The 23394-nt window shown below is 37.5% G+C and overlaps 1 protein-coding gene across 2 annotated transcripts in view; it reads right to left on the minus strand.

Moving 5' to 3' along the window:
- Nucleotides 1-145: 145 nt before the first annotated feature.
- Nucleotides 146-23394, minus strand: part of wash (WASH complex subunit washout) — a 50174-nt gene continuing 26925 nt past the window's right edge. For both annotated transcript variants that reach the window (XM_069502775.1, XM_034974629.2), the window contains exons 5-6: nucleotides 20214-20343; nucleotides 146-7443 (exon numbers count right to left, since the gene is read on the minus strand). In XM_069502775.1, the coding sequence (XP_069358876.1) occupies nucleotides 7264-7443; nucleotides 20214-20343 (310 nt within the window). In that variant the 3' untranslated portion in view covers nucleotides 146-7263. The remainder of the gene's footprint in view (nucleotides 7444-20213; nucleotides 20344-23394) is intronic.

The following is a 23394-nucleotide window of genomic DNA, read 5'->3' on the forward strand; positions in this document are numbered from 1 at the left end:
ACCATTTCGTGCCACAAACAGCGAACCAATTTATTAATAAGTACCTACCTACTTAAATTTTTTTGTATATTTAATCGTTTATTACAGGAACTAAGGATGGATATCAACTAGAAGCCGTAAGCTATGTAAATGAAACACACTTGCATTATTTTGAAATCTCATTTAATGACAGCAATAAAATTCATTCATACAACAAACGTATGTATACAAATACAAACACTGATGTTATTATCATTATATCAATGAATAGGTACACTGCGTAAAATGGACATTGCTGTGATAAAAATATTTACAAAACATTTAAAAGTATGTATAAGATAAAACCTTGCACAGTTACACAATCCTATATTATCTGCAGAAATTATTTAAATAATCGATTTTACATAAATATAGTTAATATAACAACACTAACAGTATACAGCCCTATTGCAATGGATTGCAGCAGCAATTTTCATGCTATCGGATCAGATTATTGTAATCACAAACAATTGCAACGAGTAGATACGTTCCATTTAGCAATCACAACATTTACGATCAAGTTCCAATAGGGATACAATTACCGATTTTTTATAGTACATTGTATTTTACAATAATCAGATTCTACAGCAGGAAATCGGCTAAATAACATTGGCTTCTTTCTATTGTACCCTTATTAATAATAGTGTTACAATGACTTGATAAAAATGCAGTGTAAAAACTATGTTACGTAGATCATTTAAATCAATCAGTCCAAAACTTAAGCATAATCTAAAAATAAGGCAAGTATTACTAATTACACGACACTTAGATATAAGTAGACAAGTTTATACATTTTGTAAACATCAATACTATGTACATTTTAAATTAATTATAAACACAGATGCCATTGGATTTTAGATTGCCAAAAGAAGAAGAAAGTAACCTAAGTCTAATCAGATTTTTACTTATATAATATATCTATAGACGCTTACTAAAATAAAATGGCATAACGTCAAGGGACTGTTCCAGCATCTATGAGTCCCGAAAATTGCTAATGCGCGTGGCCGCCATTTTAGTGACGTTAGAACTAGACTGAAGTTTCGAGCTGATGGTATATTTTTACTTAAATATACGTCGAATGACGTCATTTCGATGATAATGAAACATGGTTCCAGCGCAATAGCAATTTGCGGGACTTAGACTATGATTTATAGCCTAGGAGCAACTTTGAAGAAATGTTAATTAAAGTGCTCATGTAATATGTATTGGGAGTAACAACTAGGTTGTTAGCATCAATTAAGGCGAACTATCCTTAATCATTGCACTAAATATTTTTCGGGCAGTCATTCATTTGTCATGATTATAAAAACAATTCATTTTAATCCGAGATATAAAACGTGGTAGACTTTAATTGATAATTTTTTGGTTACCACCAAGCGAAATTTAATATTGCGTACTTAGTTAGTTCACTGTGAATTCTGATTGTGCTTCGGGATTCAATATTTAACTATTTAAGATATTAGCGACTTATGCAGTTTAAAAACTTGCGCATGGATTGGCGTTAAAAAAAATTGATTGCATTGCAGTGCGGAACAACGCGTTTACATGCTCCGTAAATCAAAGCAAATTAACACGGGGACGCCAAAAAAAATCACGTGCAACTTGTAATATAGTTTTTTACAGTCATACAACCAGATATATTATTTGAGAAACATCCAGTTTCAATATTCAATCTATCTGTAATAAGTCAATAAGTTACTTAGCAATGAGTCGTTGTAATTTATCCAAAAAATTGTTTGTTTTTTGACAGATAATTAACAATGTTGATTGATAATAATTTATCGCATCGACAGATTACAGATAGATTGAATAATAAAACCTGACCTAAGTCGATTAGTTGCATTTGTGTTATGAATTCGTCTTTCCGTGTGAGAATAGGCTTCACTCTGTATTCTACGGTGAAAAGTGTCCCGTTACCATATAAAACCCCATTTTAAATAATATGAACTTAATCCGGCTTGGATCGACTCACGAAAGTTAATCCACGTATCGAAACCAGCTAGTTCGCTGGAAATAACTGTGCGGCACCTAACCAGCATACAAATCGTTTTAAAATTGATAAATTGCCGTTTTCACCACATTCTACGAGTTCTTAATTCTCAAAAATAATGTGTCATAGTCGCTATTTATAAAATTGTATAATTTGTTTAGGTACTTTTTTGTGATTGTGTTCTCTGTACAAATTAATGTGACGTACAATAAAATAAAATTCATTCATATGCGTTGTATTTTTATTAAATTAATTTTGATTTCAACGCTGTTGATTTATGCGAATTATTTGTGTTTATTTTATTTATTGCTTACTAAATCAACTTCATTGTAATGCTTCTCAGGCTTTTCTTAAAAACTGATTATTTTTAAATTTCATCGCCGAAATAAATTAAGCGTAACTTACTTAATTTTTTTTATTATTACTTACTCTCATTACCCAAATAATATTTTAAAAATCTTAGAAGTACTTATAAACATTTGAAGCTAAACAACATTTTTATAATCTCTTTTACAGGAGATATCAATTTCGTAATTTGATCGTGACATAAAAACTTTTAGAGAACGTAGGTATATTTTTATTAGTGTTTTTATTAGTGTCCCCGAGTGTCTTTTTCCATGAAAAGTACGACCTGCTTCTTATTTTCTGCTTTACATTTTCGTAATCTGGGAAAACTTCTGACATTTGGCCATTCGTACAAATTAACCGATCCCGATAAGTGCCAACTTTAGTGACGTACATGATTTTTGAACCGTCTTCTATAAAAGAGGAAGTTTTCAATCGGTACGTATGTTAATTCAAAAGTTACACTCAGGGATCCAAATTCTAAAGCTTTGCAGAGTAACCAGATGTTCAATAACAATTAGGTAAGTAATTTTGATAAAATCCGGTCTTGTCGTCATAACATGAAAATGCTTTACACCTACATAAATCATAATTTTCTAAATATCTTCATCTAATTAAATTGTATGAATAAAAGTAACATAGATTACATATTATAATATAATATAATAGTACGACTATTACATACATATGTACTACATAAAATCTTTTCCCGATAGGCACGAACATCACACGATTTTTCAATCATCCTCGCTTACTTCCCGTAACATTTTAACGATAAATAAAATCTTTAATCTTATACATTTTTATATACGAAATAGCAAAAACGCGGTTCAAATACCTACGTCAAGTAATTTATCGAGTATCTGAATTCCTAAATTCGTTTCCTACTTTTAAGGTTAATTAATCATCACAACATACTAAGCCAGGTCCACATACATCGATAATTTCAAGCGCATACTATCGATAATTTAATGTGAGCGTATTTTATAACAATATAATATTTATACAAACATTGTTATTGCGGCTAAAATATTAATACGACGCAAATTTTCATTGGTGTGGTCGCGAATCTACAGTACATATAATATATAGGTAGACAGGTACTTAATTCGTAAAGATTAATTACCCTACAATATTTTACTCCGTAAGAACCGTGAAGATTCGCCTTAATAGTAATACGATACGTAAAATTTAAAAGCTTTAGCTTTAGCCCTACGTTTGTAAATTTAAATATCTTCCTTACATTGCGCAACGTCTTATAAGTGCTTTTCATATTATTTTCGAAAATTGCTTTAAGTTGTAAAGCATAAGTTATTCCTCGGAATGCATGCAAGAATTGATAACTGAAAACATAATATATGCACAAAGTTCATAGCAATTAAAATCGTTTATTTAAAAAACCGGCCAAGTGCGAGTCAGGCTCGCGCAATGAGGGTTCCGTACTACAGTCGTATTTTTTCGACATTTTGCACGATAATTTAAAAACTGATGCATAAAAATAAATAAAAATCTGTTTTAGAATTTACAGGTGAAGACCTTTCATATGATACCCCACTTAATATAGTCACTCACTTCGAAAGTTGAAAATACTAATTATTAGTTCATGACCACAATTTAATTTTTTTTGTGTGATCTAACCCTAAATTCACGGTTTTCAGATTTTTCCCCAAATGTCAGCTATAAGATCTACCTACCTGCCAAATTTCATGATTCTAGGTCAACGGGAAGTACCCTGTAGGTTTCTTGACAGACAGACAGACGGACGGACAGACAGACAGACAGACAGACAGACAACAAAGTGATCCTATAAGGGTTTTCCTTTTGAGGTACGGAACCCTAAAAAACACTCCTATGTTTAGTAGTAGGTAAGTGTAATAGATTAATAAAATTAGTATATAGTATAAGTGCCTATACAACAGCTGATATTTCATATTTCTTTCTTTTTCAAACGAAAACAAAGGCTTAGGTGTGCCCAAAAAAAAAACAAAGCATAGCATATCGAGTTCTATAATTTTGGGCATATCGCATCAAGTTCCGTGTCGTTACCCGTCCGCGTCGCGCGGAGATGTGTGTGTATTTTTTCTCCTCGATTCTGGAAATGCTAATCACCCGCGCCGGTTGATAGTTTGCGGGCCTGCTTATGTGCGCACCTTCCACGAAACGAAAGCGAGACAGCCGCTAGTGAGAAATGCGATTATCGTAATAACCTCCCGGAACCGGGGGCCCTTTGTAAATAGAAATTTGTAAAATACGTCAACGCATCGATGTTTTAAACTTCGAACAATACACCGTGAATCCTAATCATCCAATTAGGTTTAAATATTAAACTATTCGAAGTCTGATGTAGATTTATATTTTATTGTATTTTTATTGGACAAATGGCTAGTAAGAAGGGCGATTTAATCGTAATGGCCTCCCAGAACCGGGGGCCCTTTGTAAATAGAAAGTAAAATACTTCAACGCATATCCACATTAAACTAATGTCAATATATTGGGAATACTTGTTAGCCAATTTGTATTCAAATCATCCAATTAGAATTAAATATTAACCTGTTCGATCAGTAAAGTGAATTTTATTGTATTTTTAGGGTTCTGTACCTCAAAAGGAAAGAAACCCAAAAGAAGACACCAAAAGCCCTTGTAAATAGAAATTCATAATCATAATAACACTTAGAGCAATTATCATCCAAGTAGGAATTATTAAACTGTTTCAACATCGATTAAATTATTTTTATTGGGCAAGTCGCCAGAAAGGCTATTTTTTGTAATAATCTCCTGGAGCCGAAGCCCTTTGTATAGAAAAAAAAATACGTGAATGCTACTGATCCTATAAAATTCACACGAGACATTTAAAGTTCAAACATATTATTTAATTCACCCTACTTAGCCAATTAGCGTTCATAAAATAACGAAGGTCTGACACGCGCTGGCTCTCTCTCTAACATACCTATGCACCGCGGACGAAGTCGTGGGCAGAAGCTAGTGTATGATAAAATGTATGTGTAGAAGTATGAACATTTTTATTAGTAGGGGCCGTAAGCCTATCGCAACGTTCATACAGTTTATAGTTCAACGTGGCATAACCTGGATTCGAACCCGCATTCCATACTATGCGCATTAATTATTATGTACTAGGCCATCATAGCCTCACAGGCGGTGTTAGTAATGACCTTTTAATCGTTCGCGAGAAACATTTTAAAAACTGATTAGCGTTGTCGATTCAGTGGCAAGCTATTCCGAGAACTCGGAACGATTAAGATAGTCGAAAACAACCGGTATACAAATATGATGTATCGATTTTTTTTTTCTTCAATAAGGGTGCAATCGCACTACGAAATTTCACCGCGCGATTTTTCCCGCAGAATCCTGTGGCATATGGAAATTGTATGCGGCTCTTCGTACTTATTGATTCTGCAAGTGCGTACGGCTTCGTATAATGTACATATTATGAGTTATGCACTGACTAGCGCTTGGCTGCAATCAGACCGGCTGACAAGTGATGATGCAGCCTAAGATGGAGCGCACTTGCCTAGAGGATCCTGCGGGAAAGTTTACAAAGGCTTACCATGATAGAAATTTTAGGCAAAAGTAAGTGCATTAGAAGCGTCGTTAAACGTAAAAGTCTTGGCTTAGAAAAATTCTAGAATTTACTGGAAAAGCCAAAGTAGCAGAAATTTTTCGTTTGGCAAAAAACATGGCATTATTATATAACGGAGATGCCGGGCAACATAATCACACCAGACGGAAAGTGTGGAAACCGGCCCAGAGAGAAGACGAGCAACCTTTAATATCTAATGGAGAGACATGATAAGAAGATAGAAAGAATACTTTGTCTAATCTTGTACACCATATTCGTCACACTTTTCTATTTGACAGTTTAATTCAAGTACCTATTGATCTCAGAACTAACGTCCAGGGTCTAGAGCTATGAATTCTGAGCTCATCAGATGCGATTAGCTTGGATCTCTACAATACAGTAGTTACAGTAGTTGTATCTAATACATAAAAAGCATAATGTACAGGGTTTATCCAAACGCTATTATCTAAGTTGCATGGTTAATAATGTAGACAATCAACGTCGACTAACTACCCATAAGGGATGATTTATGTCAACACGGAGCGAGCACGAGCCGTGCCACGTACATTACGAACATTTTATATGAAGCCGTATATGTTGCCACATGGTGAAGCATGAAGCGGTGTTGGCATAAATCATCCCTAAGTCGTAAAATCGATTCTACACGACAGTAAATACCTTAGATTACATACGGATAGACAACTTTGCATATTTGATAACATTAATGTTATTGACATTTTTACAGCACCGCATAGCGTGGCCGTGTACATCTGACACAAGGCATAAAATAGCCGCCTATCAGCATTAAACGTTTCCATTTGTCATGCCGCATTGTCGCATGTTGTTGCTCCAGCTCCGCTAGGCCTCCGCCTATCGCCGTAGTTTTACAGCTAGGGTCACGATCGCAATTATCTGACTGGCTGAAATTCACTGCTGCAGCAAGAGAACTATAAATTCAGCCAATCGCAACAATTGCGATTGTAGCAATATGATAATCATTTTCGATCTGAGGAGGCTTCACATATTTGTAACTTTTTGCTTAAAGTGGACGACATTGCCAGGGATATGTATGCGCTTTGGGTATATTAAATATAGTTGTTCTGCGCTATTTCTTGAGAATTACTACAGCGGAAGAAACGAAAGGTTGACTGACGAATCAACCGCGCGGCGGAAACACACCCTCGCCGTCACGCCTCACTTTGCACGACGAAATAGCCACTGAACTGTAGATAAATACCCACTGCGCAGGTTCAACGTCAGAGTTATTTTAAGGTAGGCCTCTTGATCTCTCTAGCTGGTCTGTGGTACATAGTAGTTTATTTTAAAACCTGGTCTACTCCCAGTCTTCGCCGCTAGAAGACAGTTGGGGCGAGGACTCGGTCGGCTCCGGAATGACGCTCGCTAGCGTGTGCAGCACGGTGCCGCCTGCCCGCTCGGCGCCGGAGATGCCGCGCCGACGCATCGACAGCTTGGCGTGCAAGTCCGCCATCAGGTCGCCGCTCGGCTTGGTGCCCTGCCAAAAACAACTCTAGTTAACATCAGTGGAAAGGAATAAAAGACCGGTCAAGTGCGAGTCGGATTCGCACACCAAGGGTTTCGTGCCATCGCACCTGAACAATTTTTGTTTTTAATTTACATGGCGGCCTTTTTTATTATTTTTTAGGGGCAATAGAAATAAACACTGTGGAAAAATTCAACAGATACAGCCCACTGACTGACAGACGGACTGCGGAGACTTAGTAATAGGGTCCTGTTGGCACCATCCAACTCTAAAAAGGGAATCCCGTTCGTGATTGAACAGCTTATACTGAGCAACGCTTTCCAAACAAACGTATGTAGTTTGGTTTTCATTTGTGTATTAAAGTCAATGTGATCTAGAAACAAATATGTCTGTGGTTGTCGCATTTTCCACTCCCCACAAGAATTTGTAAAAAGTGAGTAGGTAACTAGGTACTTAAACAAACGAAAATATCAATTGAATTCAAGTTAAAAAGTTCAAGGCAAGCAGATATGGTGATCCCCAAGTGTCGACAGATAAAGCAATTGACTGGCAAGCGACAACGACAACGCTATTCAGAGGGTCAGAGTGAGTGATGGTTCGGAGGATCTGCTGATAGCGGACGAAGGAAGGTCATTGGCATGCGTAAACAACTCAACGATAACAATTAATTATAAACAGCACCAAATGATAATAACATTTTAATTAAGAAATAGCAAGTTATATAAACATACAATACCAATTTCCAATAATTTGAAAAGATGCGTAAATAACTATTGATAACAATTAATAATAAAATTATAAGAACAGCACGAAATGATAACAACATTTTAATTATAGGAATAGCAAGTAATATAAACATACAATATCAATTTCCAACAATTTAGAAAAGCTATCAATTGTTGCCGATTCTTTATCGAAGTATGGAAATAATTTAATGATAAAACACAACAATAAAAAAAGACTCCGAGAAACGATCCGAAAGGCAAATAATGTTGTTCAATTTATTTCGAGATTATAATAAATGTGACTCATAAAATGAGAATTGAGAGAGGGCCATGAGATAAGTGCATGCGGTTAAAATTTTCCAATAAAGCTCTTCGATTGATACGACCCGCAGAGGAGAGCGACAAAAGAGGTTTTGTTGTCATTCAAACCCGCCGCTGTCTCCATAACACTATCCCCTTCTAACAGGCTGCAGGATAAACCTCAATTGAATAATTCAAGTAATAAACATTTGGGACCGAACCTGCTCTTCCTTTTTAAGGCCACTTTAATGGTATTCCGACGAGCGGATACCGAGAAGTAAGCGAGCCGGAAAAAATAAGAGAGCAAAAGGCATTCTACGTAGTGCAAAATGTAAATTCTTCAGATGGTCATGATCATTCCGGAGATTGGCGTGTCGTGTGCGCACTCCATACAACTGAAGTTACGCGAATCCTTATAGGTATAGCGCATAACTGAGTAGGCTCCTGTGGTAGTGGAGCGGTGCGGGAGGGTGACAGTTGTCACAAGTTGACGAATCACTGAGCTCTCGCGTCACGTCATCACACCTTCCCGCACAGCGCCACTACGGACAACCGCAAAAACCTACTCAGTTATGTGTTATGGCTGTAGCAATTAGAAATAAACTGACGTCAGCCACAGTTATTTTTGAGGTTGCTAACTAGATACAATAAAAACTAACAATAAAATAGTTCATAGTATAAAATAATATCTTTGTGGTAAACCCATAAATGCAAGTCAATTCCAACAAATAGCAAGCAATGAACAATAACATAATAGAAGCTTATTCCTCGAAACTAGCTTAGTAGACATAAAACGCGTTTCAGTTAAGGCCAAGCGTTTGTGTTAAAAGTATCAGAATAACTTAATAAAAAATTCATTTCACGCATGTGGCCCTAAAGGGTCTTAAACGATACACTTAATTTGACATGGTACATGTTTCGAGCTCTTTTTTAGGGTTCCGTACCTCAAAAGGAAAAACTGAACCTTTATAGGATCACTTTGAACTAATAGTTAGTATTTTCAATTTTCGAAGTAAGATCAAGTGGGGTATCATATGAAAGGGCTTCACCTTTGCATTCTAAAACAGTTTTTATTTATTTTTATGCTTCATAGTTTTTGAATTATCGTGCAAAATGTCGAAAAAATACGACTGTAGTACGGAAACCTCGTTGCGCGAGCCTGACTCGCACTTGGTTGGTTTTTTTTTCATTTGTACATTATGCGTGATGCATGCTCTCTGGAAGAAGTTTGGACTTTGGTCGTTTTGAATGGAACATTTGAGCATTCGACACGGGCTTCAAGATCTCGGTCGCAGTCTACCGTCCTAAACAAGTATACTCAGGAATTCCAAATAATCGATTGCTTTAGAAAAAAACTAATGGTCTAATAAGCTTTTGTTTCCTTTGTTCAGTTGGTTTGATGCTGGACGCACATTTTACGCAAGATTTTTTAAAATTATTTCTTTGGAGTCCCATGCACGTCTCGCGTAGATATCCGTATCTTACAAGAAACACGTAAGAAAGATGCATCTTAAAAATGTCACAGGTTCATCTTGAAAATCCTATGTGAAAATCAAAAAGTTCCCACGCGATTTTCAAAAAACCTTAATCCACATGGACGAAGTAGCGGGCATCTTCTACTTAGTACACTACAGAGAGGGATGGCATCCTGGAGATGACTTCATTCCATGATAAATCACGGATATTTTTTCTTCAGTTTTTTTAAAACCTAAATCCACACGAACGATGTTGCGGGCATAATTATAGCAAGCGAGAAGTTGCTTCTCGACCTGTCGCGTACTATAGTCAGAAATAATTGTAATCGTCACATAAGTATTTGTAACGTGTCAAATGTTAGTGCTACCACCACCGTAAACATATGATATTGCGTGCGAGCGTGGCCCTATGACCGTAAAATGTAAGCCATATGAAATGTTTGTATGATATGATAATATCAAAGGCTTGAATGTTTTGTTTGCGTTCCAAATGCAAAGCAACCTTTGCGTCACCGCGCAAACACCCACGCAGCTTTTTTTGGAACAATCCCGTTCGTGAATCTTTGAGGTGAACGGCGTTGCAGCATTGCTAAAGCGAGTTTTTTATTGCGCAGGTCCGTTACCATTTAAGGCTTGGACTGAAAAAAGCGCGACTGCTGCTGCACATAAAAACATAGCACTGAATCTGGCGCAGTGGTGAGTGCTGTGGTCTTATGAGTGGGAGGTTCTAGGATCGATTCCCGGCAGGGGCAATTTAGGAATTCATAATTTTTAAATTGTCTCTGGTCAGGTCTGGTGGTTACCAACCTACCGGCAAAGCATTGCTTTAAGTGATTAGCGTTCACGTATAATGCCGTGTAGAAACCAACAAGGGGTTAATAAAACTACGATCACCTTCCAAGTCAGCCCGCTTACATCTTAGACTGCATCATTACTTCCCACCAGGTGTGATTGCAGTCAAGGGCTAACTTGTGAAAGAGTTTAAAACAAATTGAATACGATTTGTAATACGAGGGACTGCTACATAACAGCAATGGCTGAAATGTGGCTCCAAGCAGGTGAGTATGAAAGAGATCTATAGATTCTTCTTAAAAAGGTATAAAATATAAATAAAACCAGCTCTTTTAATTGTTCCGAATCCAAAGGGTGCTTATGGGACCCTATAGCCTCCGCCGTCCGTCCGTCTGACTGTCTGTCACCTGGCTGTACCTACTTATCTCATGAACCGTAACAGGTATAGTTGAAATTTTGAGTGTATGTTTCTATTGCCGCTATAATCACAAATATAATAAAAACCCAAGATACCTAATTTCAAAATGGCCGCCATGCAAATTTAAAAAAAATGTTATACAGAGGTGTTATATCTAGTACGATGATACTATTGGTACGGAACCCTCCATGAGCGAGTCAGACTCGCACTTGACCGTTGTTTTAATTTATAGACCAGCCAGATTAAGCTGCAGAAAACAAACTTGCTGGCTTGTTGGCAAGTCATTATGCAGCCTAAGGTGAAACGCGCTTACCTAGTGGTACCTAGTGGTCATTTTAGCCGAAATCATTCATGTATGTACCTATATGGTTCTCAAATTATCAACACAGTTTTTGATAAGTGCGCACAAAAACTCGATTGTCCGGGTGAAAAAGGAGACCTGTTCATTCTCCCAACTTCAAATGAGCCCTGTTTGAAGCCATGTTCAAGGAATTGTCTATAAAAACAATGCGGCCTGTGTCTCGCGGCCGAAAGGAACGCATTTTCTCGGGAAGTGCGCGACTAAGGCGGCTCGTGGGAAATGTGGCGTTTAGTAGAAATCATTAATTCCACTTAAACGTCAACAAGTCGAAATATACGCTTTATTGCGTATTGAAATTTGAAAGAAGTTATCATCATAAGCAACTGTCATTCTGTAACTTCCTCATCTGGCTGATGTTTTCAGATCACCTCAACGGAGTGTATTAGGGTGAGAAAATACGGTATTTGACAACTAGTCAAATCAGTAACTTTTTATATATGAAAATATAAATTTCCCCAAATTGCCCCTGCCACAAATCGAACCCGGGATCTCCCACTAATAAGACCACAGCGCTCATCACTGCGCCAGGGAGGTCGTTATATTTTGTGTTGACAAAATGTTGTCTCTACCTATTACGGTTCACGGATCACGAGACAGCCCGCTGACAGACGCACAGAGGAGGCTTAAATTCACCTAGCGAGGTCTTTTTGGCAACCTTCGGGTACAGACCCCAAAAAAGGCATACAATATATTATATATTTTTAATTATTCATACAATGTGGAAGACGAAAGTAACTCCGCTTTGAAATTGCATTTGCAATTATTAAATTCCATTTTTCATAAGTTACAATTCAGAGCAAAAAAGAGGATTCAATAATTCTTGAAGGAGGACCATTACATTTTATGGTGGCAAAAAGATTCATAAAACACGATAAAACGATATCATATGAGTTATATCAAGAACCGAATTCCGAATACACGTCTCCTATTATTGTAAAGGTCAGTGCGACAGTTATGTGCATCTTGGAGCGTCTTGTGGATAAAAACAAAAATATGTTTCGGCGAAATGTCACGGCATTCGTCCAGGGCAAACGACGGCATCTTATTAAAAACTGGTAACAGCGTTTTCATATAATCCGATACGATATCGAGGCATGAAAAATGTATAAAACGTTCATCTGCCTCTTCCTATGATTCGAGGGAAGAATGGGACCGTAAGGGAGTCGTTGACAATCTGGAGGATTTCGAAGTAAGATTTTCCAATATTGCTCCAGTGAGTTCCCGTGGAGAAAATTACAAAGAATCCCACAATCCCCCATTATCAAGCCCTCCCCTTTTGTTGTTGATTTTTGTTTTTTAGATTTCCGATACTCAGCCCAATTAAAGATTTTATAAAGGGAACACTTCTTGAAGTAGTTCAAACTTTAAAAACTATTATGTATTACATGATGCCCGCAACTTCGTCCGCGTGGATTTAGGTTTATAAAAATCCCGCGGGAACTTTTTAATTTTCCGGGATAAAAAGTAGCCTATGTCCTTCCCCGGGATGCAAGCTATCTCTGTACTAAATTTCGTCAAAATCGGTCCAACGGTTGAGCCGTGAAAAACTAGCAGACAGACAGACAGACAGACACACTTTTGCATTTATAATATTAGTATGGATTAGCTGTTGCCCGTGACTTCGTCCGCGTCCAGCGGAAACTGCCTTTTCCCGTGGAGTTTCCAAAAAAAAAACTCTTTCACATAAACTTTGTCCTAACATTACAAACACAACAAAAAAAGAATTATCGAATTTGGTTCAGTCGTTTTCAAGTTATGGTGTGACCAAGGGAAATAGGGATACATTTTAAGTGGCTTCTGATCTAATTGACGTGACAACGTAGGTATTAAGACCAAAATCATGATGAAACACACATGGTTTCCATATGATATTGAGATTACTCCAAGAAGAGGCTGGTCTAGTCACAAACTTACACTCAAAAAGAAGTCAGAAATCAGGATACGAAACTAGATATAGATTCTGACCAGACCTTCAGATATCGGATAGTATAAACGCAATAAATATGGATTGTTTTCACTTGCCACCGGCGCACCGCCCCCACTTGCATTATCAATATCATGTACCAATTTGGAATTCATAAATAAAAATATTATTATAACAAAAGGTCAGGTCGTCTCGTGTCCTACACACGAGACGACATATCGGGGGTGATCAGATATTTTCAGCAGAAGAGACAGGATACGTGATTGTGTTTTTGTATTTATCGATAGTCGTATATCGATTGTAATCAATGTAAATGACTCTTGGATTGCGTGCGTTCGATTCACTATCTGATAAGGTTCATTAATAGACTACATACTTAAAAAATACTGAGTATTACTACTTTTAACATTTCGACATGAGTTATTTACCCTAACTTTTTCCTTGTTTCTTAATTTAATCTAACTCGTCATATTATGTAGTCATAGTATAAGAGTTTCGTCATAACCATGAGGTTTCAGTTGTAATGTGGTTGTAATAAAAATACATAAGTAGGTATAAGTAAAAAAATACAGGCCAATATTCTTTTCGCAGTAAATTTTATACTGCTGAACAGATTATTACGGAGTAACTGACTAAGTAGCTGCTACTGCAATTTTTATTTAAAAGTAGTCCAGCCGCAAATAATAGTATAATTAATCATTCGTCATCACTTCTAAATTCGGACTATATTGAAAAGCGACTAAACGCCTAAAGCCAAGTTCTACTTACTAAAAATTTAAAGAAACAACACTTATCTACGTACATACGTGTTAAGTAAGAACCACAATAGGTACTCATAGGATTATTTATCGATGTACTATCACATTAAGAGCTTCTGCGAAGCAGCAGCGCGAGGCGTCCAATTATCGCGGTTTCCTTAAACCGACTCTGACTGACAGACAGACAGATAGATAGACAGTCAGACAACGAAGTGATCCTATAAGGTTCGTTTTTACGGTTCCGTACCTCAAAAGGAAAAAACGGAACCCTCATAAGATCACTTCGTTGCCTGTCTGTCAAGAAACCTAGAAGGTAGGTACTTCCCGTTGACCTAGAATCATGAAATTTTCAAAGTAAGATAACTATCCCAAGTGGGGTATCATATGAAAGGGCTTTATTTGTGCATTCTAAAACAGATTTTTATTTATTTTTATGCATGATAGTTTTTGATTTATCGTGCAAAATGTCAAAAAAATACCCGAGTAAGAAACCCTCGGTGCGCGAGTCTGACTCGCTCTTGGCCGATTATTTATTTATTTCCACACAAAAAAAACACTTACAATATTGGTTTCTTCGTGCTCGTAAGCGCGTATTTTATTTATCTGGAGATACGGCACCCTAAAAAGTAATAAGCAACACTTGTTTACGTACGCACGTGTAAAGTAAGAACCACAATAGGTACAGTACGCGGCCGAAAGTAATGTACATCGACCTTTAGAAGGAGATAGTAGAGCGTTGTCTCTGTCGTTTAGACTGACAAAACGCCATAAAGGTATGAGTGACAGAGACAACGCTCTACAAAGCTGAAATGTCATTCTAAAGGCCGATGTACATTAACTTTCGGCCGCGTACAGTACCTATTGTGGTTCTTACTTTACACGTGCGTACGTAAATAAGTGTTACTTATCCAGACTAATATTATAAATGCGAAAGTGTGTCTGTCTGTCTGCTAGCTTTTCACGGTTCAACCATTCAACCGATTTTGACGAAATTTGGTACGGGGATAGCTTGCATCCCGGGGAAGGGCATAGGCTACTTTTTATCCCGGATATTTGAAGAGTTTCCACAGGATTTTAAAATACCTAAATCCACGCGGACGAAGTCGCAGGCATCATCTAGTTTCTTATAAAATCTAAATAAGTGTACTATAAGATTATTTATCGAAGTTCTATCACATCCATTTTACTAGTGGACCTTCCGCGTAGCAGCATCGTCCAATTATCGCGGTTTCCTTGAACCAACTCTGATCGTAATTATACATGTGCAGACGATTTGTTTTATTTCACGAACACGATCAGTGGTACGCTCTCTTCTACCTCTTCCTGGCTTTAAGTCAAAGTTGATTAGAATAGAATAGAAATGTGTTAGGGTTCCGTGCCCGAAGGGTGGCAACCGGACCATTACTCATCTGTCCGTCCGTCTGCCTGTCAGCAAGCTGTATCTCGTGAACTGTAATAGGTAGAGAGTTGTTCATATTTTTTCTAATATAAAAAAATTAAAGTGTTATTTCTTGAACGATGGTACGGGACTCTTTGTGTGCGTGTTCGACTGTTCTTGACCTATATTTTTATGCCCAAGACCTTTTTCTACACTAATATTATAAAGAGGAAAACTTTGTTTGTTTGTTTGTTTGTTTGTTTGTTTGTTTGTACTGAATAGGCTCAAAAACTACTGGACCGATTTTAAAAATTCTTTCACCATTCGAAAGCTACATTATCCACGAGTAACATAGGCTATATTTTATTTTGGAAAAAAATAGGGTTCCGTAAGATATTTGGGTTTTTCGGACACAAGGTGTAAAAAATCAACCAGAAAAGTTACTTATTTTGCGTACGCTGCCTAAACTATAAAAGATAGAACCATAAAATGTTCTAATTAATTGTAGATCTTATAAATATCTACAAAAAAGTCCGCGACACACTATACCCATCTATGTCGAGTGAGGCACAGCAACCATTTTTTTATTTAAAAATCTTGAATTTTTTTGGACTACATTTAAACGCGTTTATTTTACTCATGCTATTAATCCTTATCAAAATAAATGATTTCATCACTAAGAACAGTTTATGGAGATAATATTTGGTCTTTGAATGATTAAAATTGGACGTTTGGTTTTGAAGTTATGGCGAAATTAAAATATTACGATTTCTGCTGCACGGCCCGTTGTTGTCTACACTAATATTATAAAGAGGAAAACTTTGTTTGTTTGTTTGTTTGTTTGTTTGTTTGTACTGAATAGGCTCAAAAACTACTGGACCGATTTTAAAAATTCTTTCACCATTCGAAAGCTACATTATCCACGAGTAATAGGCTATATTTTATTTTGGAAAAAAATAGGGTTCCGTAAGATATTTGGGTTTTTCGGACACAAGGTGTAAAAAATCAACCAGAAAAGTTACTTATTTTGCGTACGCTGCCTAAACTATAAAAGATAGAACCATAAAATGTTCTAATTAATTGTAGATCTTATAAATATCTACAAAAAAGTCCGCGACACACTATACCCATCTATGTCGAGTGAGGCACAGCAACCATTTTTTTATTTAAAAATCTTGAATTTTTTTTGGACTACATTTAAACGCGTTTATTTTACTCATGCTATTAATCCTTATCAAAATAAATGATTTCATCACTAAGAACAGTTTATGGAGATAATATTTGGTCTTTGAATGATTAAAATTGGACGTTTGGTTTTGAAGTTATGGCGAAATTAAAATATTACGATTTCTGCTGCACGGCCCGTTGTATTATATAAAGAGGTAATGTCGTTAAGTTTGTTTGTAGGGGGTAATCTTTAGAACTACTGAACCGATTTTAAAAATTCTTTCACCAGTAGAAAGCTACATTATTCCTGAGTGACATAGGCTATACGGGATCTTTAAAAACCTAAATCTACGCGGGCGAAGCCGCGGGGATCAGCTAGTATTATATAAAGAGGTAATGTCGTTAAGTTTGTTTGTAGGGGGTAATCTTTAGAACTACTGAACCAATTTTAAAAATTCTTTCACCAGTAGAAAGCTACATTATTCCTGAGTGACATAGGCTATACGGGATCTTTAAAAACCTAAATCTACGCGGGCGAAGCCGCGGGGATCAGCTAGTTTTAAATAAAAATAGCGAGCAAACGTGCAGGCGGTTAACCTGATAAGTGACTACCGCCGTCTATGAACATTTGCAATACCAGAGGAACCGCCAGTGCGTTGCCGGCCTTTCAGGAATTTGTTGGTCCGAACCTTGAATAACCTCATGTTGTAATCTAATGGGAACACCGCACAAGGGGAAAAAACCGAAAACCGTTAAAAAAAATTGTGGTTAGATCACAGACCTACCTACCTGCCAAATTTCATGATTCCAGGTCAACGGGAAGTACCCTATAGATTTAATGACAGACACGACAGACAGACATACAGACAACCAAGTGAATAGTGATCCTATAAGGGTTCCTTTTTTTCTTTTGAGGTACGGAACCCTAAAAACGACAAAAATGTGGATTTGAATCGCACCCAGCCAAGGCCAACACTGCAATTTTTAAAACTAACAAAAAACTGCTGTTTATACAATCTTCGAAAAAGCAACAATGGAAACTTGGTTGTTATTGTCGATGCGTCTTTAAAGAGCTAGCGTCTCTTTAAAGACGCATCCCTAAGCAGAATAATTATTAACACCATGTAATACCATGAGTAACGAATGACCTTTACCTTTATCTATTCTAGTATAACAAATAATATACAATTGAATAAAACAATATAATATAAAATCATAGACTTCATAAAATCTAAGTTAATTCGCAGAATTAGAATTGTATTGGTGCATAGCAAAAAATCTCCCTTAACAATATAAAAGTTTTAAACCATTGACTTATATATTACTTCGTATGGACAGGGTTATTGAACAAACAAAATGGCACCGACACATTGGTGCTTATGCACCAATGCAACCTCAGTGTCGTCTGGATTTCAAACGGATCGTTCATTAGTATCTAAGAGGCGCTGATTTATTTGGTTTCTAAACCGTGAAAAATTTTGTTCGCTTGACCAATTCTTGTCATTTATATCGATGTTTAAAACGGATAGTTGTCCAAATTCTACATCTCGAACAAAACTACGCAGTAGACGTCAAATCAGCGGGGCGTAGAAATCACCAAAACTTCTTGTTTCCCAGAAACAATTGCAATTGTGACAATTTTTTTCGTTCTTGCTATAGTCCAGTCAAATTAGACGTTCAAGGTTACATTAATTCGCATAGAGCTGAAAATTTATACGAATGTTCGGAGCACCATTATAAATGAAATGTGAAAAGTCCCGATCAATCCGACATTTGCTATAAAATATGTTGCTATAAAATATGTTCAAGGTCACAAAGTTCACAAATATGAGTTTTTTTGCATTTTTCAGCCAAACGGTAAGTTTTATCATAAAAATATGTTACACCAAATTGTAAATCATGCAATTGTCTATAAAAATTGTCTTTATATTTTTTCTCCTGAGAGTCACCGTTTCTGAGATATTCGTCTTCTCCATAATTTGCAAAAGTACCCCGCATTCAAACTTCACTGGAGTTATAATAAAAGTAAAAGCATTTTCATATTGGTCTGTTTATCTAGATTCTAGTGCATACAAACACAACAACTTATGAGAATATGTCTGTAATCTGTATAGTGTATATGGATGTTTTTAATAACGTCTGACGAAATAAATATCGCGGGGTATTTGACTCAAAATTGCGACATATTCGACCCCTTCTTCTTCTCTCTGGGCTGGTTTCCGCACTTAAACGTTTCCGTCTGTTGTGCGTGATATATTCGACCCCATCCATAACTTCTTGCAAACTCTTATCTTTCTAAAACAAACTATTCGCGATGTTTTCTCATGAAACAAATCTACATCACATGATATCTACATTCCGATATCGAGACAATTTACGCGGAATCCGCGAATGTTTAGAAAAGAGAATAGTAAAGTTGTCATTAACATTTAAAATCAGTTCTCGTAATCAATAAAACGAGAGATCTTTAAACTTTAAAGGTCCAAATGAGGTTTATTGCTTCTACTCGTGACGCGTGGGTAGAACTATTTTATGTGGTTAAGATTTGGAAATAACAAAATTTCGAAGTAACTGTTAAGATTATGTTAATGATACTGAAATGATTAGAAGGCAGCAGGAAATTGCTGTAATGATGAGAAATATCTTAGCGCTCTTGAAAAGGCCCATCTGCAGTAGTAGACACTTGATGATGGATCACCATGTAGTGCCTGCCATCTTCAATCTGAAGATCGGTCGGTTAGCCGGAGAAATCTTCTGCGGTCATGTGCTATTTATTGTCTTTATTTATGACTGCGACCGCGACTTTGTCCGCGTCGATATAAAAAAAACCGATATCGGTTTTTTTTAAATCCCGCGGGATCTCTTTGATTTCCCAAGACTAAAAGTAGCCTATGGCTTTTTGTATCAAACGTTAAAATCTGTTAAACGAATGAGAGAGATATACAGACAGACACACTTTCGTATTTAAAATATTGGTGTGGATTATGTCGTGTCCACTCTTTTATATCGTCGACCCACTTCTTTCTTGTCGCCCAGGTTCTTCCGGCTCAACCTTCGAGGATCAACCGCGGAAACTCGTGGAGGGATCTTTTTTTTTTATTCAGTTACAGCTTAGCCCTTGACAGACCTCTCACCTGGTGGTAAGTGATGATTCAGTCTCAGATGGAAACGGGCTTACCTCGAAGGGGTAAAGCAGTTTCTTTTTATTAAACCCGCACCACTTTGGTTTCTACCAATACGGCATCGTACTAGAACGCTAAATCGATTGGCGGCACGGCTTTGCCGGTAGGGCGGTAACTAACCACGGCCGAAGCCTCCCACCAGACCAGACCAGAGATTTAGAAATTATAAAATTCCTGCCGGAAATCGAACCTGGCACCTAGTCCTACTAATAAGACCACTGCGCTAGGGAGGTCGTCTGCTTTATAGATGACCGAAAAAGCAACCTTTACGATGTAACAATAAAAGTAAAATGAAGCCTTACCTTAGCCTCTTCGGTGTCTGCCGCCGGCTTGAGCTTGGCGCGGCCCACGCCGCCCGCCTGGCGGATGGCGGCCATGAGGCTCGCGTGCGCGTCGCCGGCGGGCGCGGGGGCGGGCGCCGCTCGCTCCTTCCTGCACGACAAGGAAAACATCTATCAAATACATACTCATTTTCTACCACTTTCTATTAGGAAAATTATTAGTGTCGTAGCCTACTCCGGATAAAATCAATCTATATGTTCCATAATTATATAAACATCATCATCATCATAATCAACCCATCGCCGGTTCACTACAGAGCATGGGTTTCCTCTCAGAGTGAGAAGGATTTTGGTCACGATGTTTTCCTTCACCGTTAAAGCAAGTGATATTTAATTACTTGAAACGCAAATACCTCCGAAAAGTTAGAGGTGCGGACTCGAGCCCCTGACCTCCAATTAGGAGGCGGCCGTTCTAATCCCTAGGCTATCACCGCTTCATATACCTACCTATAAACAAATCTAGATTTCTGAGAGTTCTTAGTGTCACTGTTCACTCTGATAATGTTCCCAAAAGTATTGGGTACCGTTTGGGTGGTGGACTATGGCCGACCAAAACCTTTACCAATTTGAGAGGAGATTCGTTTTCAGTTTTCAGTAATAGGTGGTAAATAGGCCGGGACGATGACGTATCGAACGTGGTACGAAAAAACATACAAACATCTTTCAGTAAAGCAAAGTTGAATTAGCGGTACATCCAATACTAATGAAAATATTAAACGAGAGAGAGAGCAGTAAAGTAAATATATTCTAGTTTCACAGAGAAAGGTATTTCACAAAAGCGCGCAGTTTACTTGGAATCCGAGAACTGTTCAAAGCGAATACATTTAAATGCAGATAAAGTTCCCGAGACGAGCAGGATTGCAGTGTTGATAAATAATTAAGGGAAAGATATATATTTTATTTTTTAATAGAGATAGCGACCAAACGAGTAGGCGGGTCACCTGATGTTAAGTGATTACTGCCGCCCATGAACATTTGCAGCACCAGAGGAACCGCCGATGCGTTGCCGGCCTTTTAGGAATTTGTTGGTCCGCCCCTTGAATAACCCCATGTTGTAATCTAAAGGGAACACCGCCGAAGGGAGTTGATTCCACAGTTTGCATGTGCGTGGAAAAAAGGATCTGGCACAACGGGTGGTCGAAGTGCTCCAGAAACCCGGGTGGTGAGGGTGGAATTGATTGCGATGGCGCGAGGTGCGGTTGTAGAAAAAGGAGGGTGGTTTTTACAGCACATACTAGCAGTCTTTTGAAATATGACTAGCCCCGGCTACAAATGGTAGGGTCTCTGCTTGCCTGTTCTATACACTAAAATAATATATGAATATGTTAAGCAGTGGTAGCCTAGTGGTTAAGACGTCCGCCTCCTCTTCGTGAGGTCGGCGGTTCCGTTCCGGGCACGCACTTTAAACTTTTCGGAGTTATGTGCACTTTAAGCAATTAAATATCACTTGCTTTAACGATGAAGTTGAGAGAATCACACACACACATCATCACATCGTGAAGAAACCTGGCCATGGCCTGGGAATTCTCCATAATGTTCTCAAAGGTGTGTGAAGTCTGCCAATTCGAACTAGGCCAGCGTGGCAGACTAGGGCCTAAACCCTGAGAAGAGACCTGTGCTCAGTAGTGCTTTGGCAATGCAATGGGTTGATCGTGATGAAGAAGAAAACGAAGCCTTTATTAGTTGTTTAAATATGAAGGCTCAATATCTAAAGTTCCTTGTACCTACTTTTATGTTTTAGTTGCAAAGACGGTTCAATATTATTCTACACGATGGTGAAACCCGCATAGAAATCCACTAACAAGTTTAGAACTTCAAAGTTGTAAACTTACCTGTACAAGTGGATTTCAAAGTTTAAAGTTTACAAACCAGAAGATTCGCGATTAAACGCATGTACACACACACAAAGGCTGAATGCGATTTTGCTGTGAACTATCTAGAGAAGAAGACCTGGCTTACCAGGAACTTTATAGTAGAATGAAGATTAGTATTTAAGTGCCTCTGTAGTCTGTATAAGTCTCGCAAATTGCTATTAGATGCGCGTAGCCGCCATTTTAGTGACGTCAGCACTAGACAAGTTTCGAGCTGATGGTACATTTTTATTTCAGCTGACGTCAAAATAACGTCATTTCGATGTTAATGAGACATGGTTCCAGAGCAATAGCAATTTGCGGGACTTATACTAACTACAATTTGGTACAGCGATAGCTTGCATCCCGGGGAAGGACATAGGCTACTTTTTGTCCCGGAAAATTAAAGAGTTCCTACGGGATTTTTAAAAACCTAATTCCACGCGGACGAAGTTGCGGGCATCAGCTAGTAATATGCATTGGCGTGCAGGTCATAGAGGCATAAATGCACTGCTTACCCCAGTTGTAATAGCTCAATGCATATTTTTCATTATGCCAGTAAACAGATGTCTACTTATCTAATGGCTACCATGTACTAGGCTTCAAACCCTGTGCACGCCACTGCTAATGTGGGTAGTGTTTTAACAAAGTTGAAAGCAATTTCTAAATTAAATTCTAGTCTACATTCTCATAATAGAAAATATAAGCGTACAAATGAATAATATATAATATATATAGTAATGATAATTTAATAATTTTAATCCTATTCTTATTGTATTTTTAATATTTATCATTTTATTGTACGAGTACCTAAAATTGTATTCGCAATACCCTGACAGGGTCCCAGGTACTTATATTTAGCTTTAAGTACCCACCATCAATAATTAATGAAAATGTACATGAAAGCAAATAAATAAATCTGAATCTGAATTTCCCCCTATTGCCTTCGCACTGATTGAAAGTCGAAGGGGCTATGTCGCAAATAAAATACATTAACTTATGCAATAACCACAGTTTGAATGCGGGACCGACAAAACAAGTAGGCGAGGTACGTACGCAGAAATCGATAAATTAATTTAGTAAACAGAGCGAAGGTCGTCCGTGTCACCCGGTGAACTAGTATCCATACTGTTTGTTAATTTTTACACTTAATTAGCAAATGGCGGTGCGGGTCGATTTTTTGTTACCAATGTTAACTTTGTTACATACGGGTTTCAATTTATGGTAGGAACATATTTGCAACCTGCCATTCCGCGACTGACTGGTATTATTTTATCATTTTACGGTGGGTT

Source organism: Maniola hyperantus, chromosome 13, assembly GCF_902806685.2.
Source record: "Maniola hyperantus chromosome 13, iAphHyp1.2, whole genome shotgun sequence".
NCBI lineage: Eukaryota > Metazoa > Arthropoda > Insecta > Lepidoptera > Nymphalidae > Maniola > Maniola hyperantus.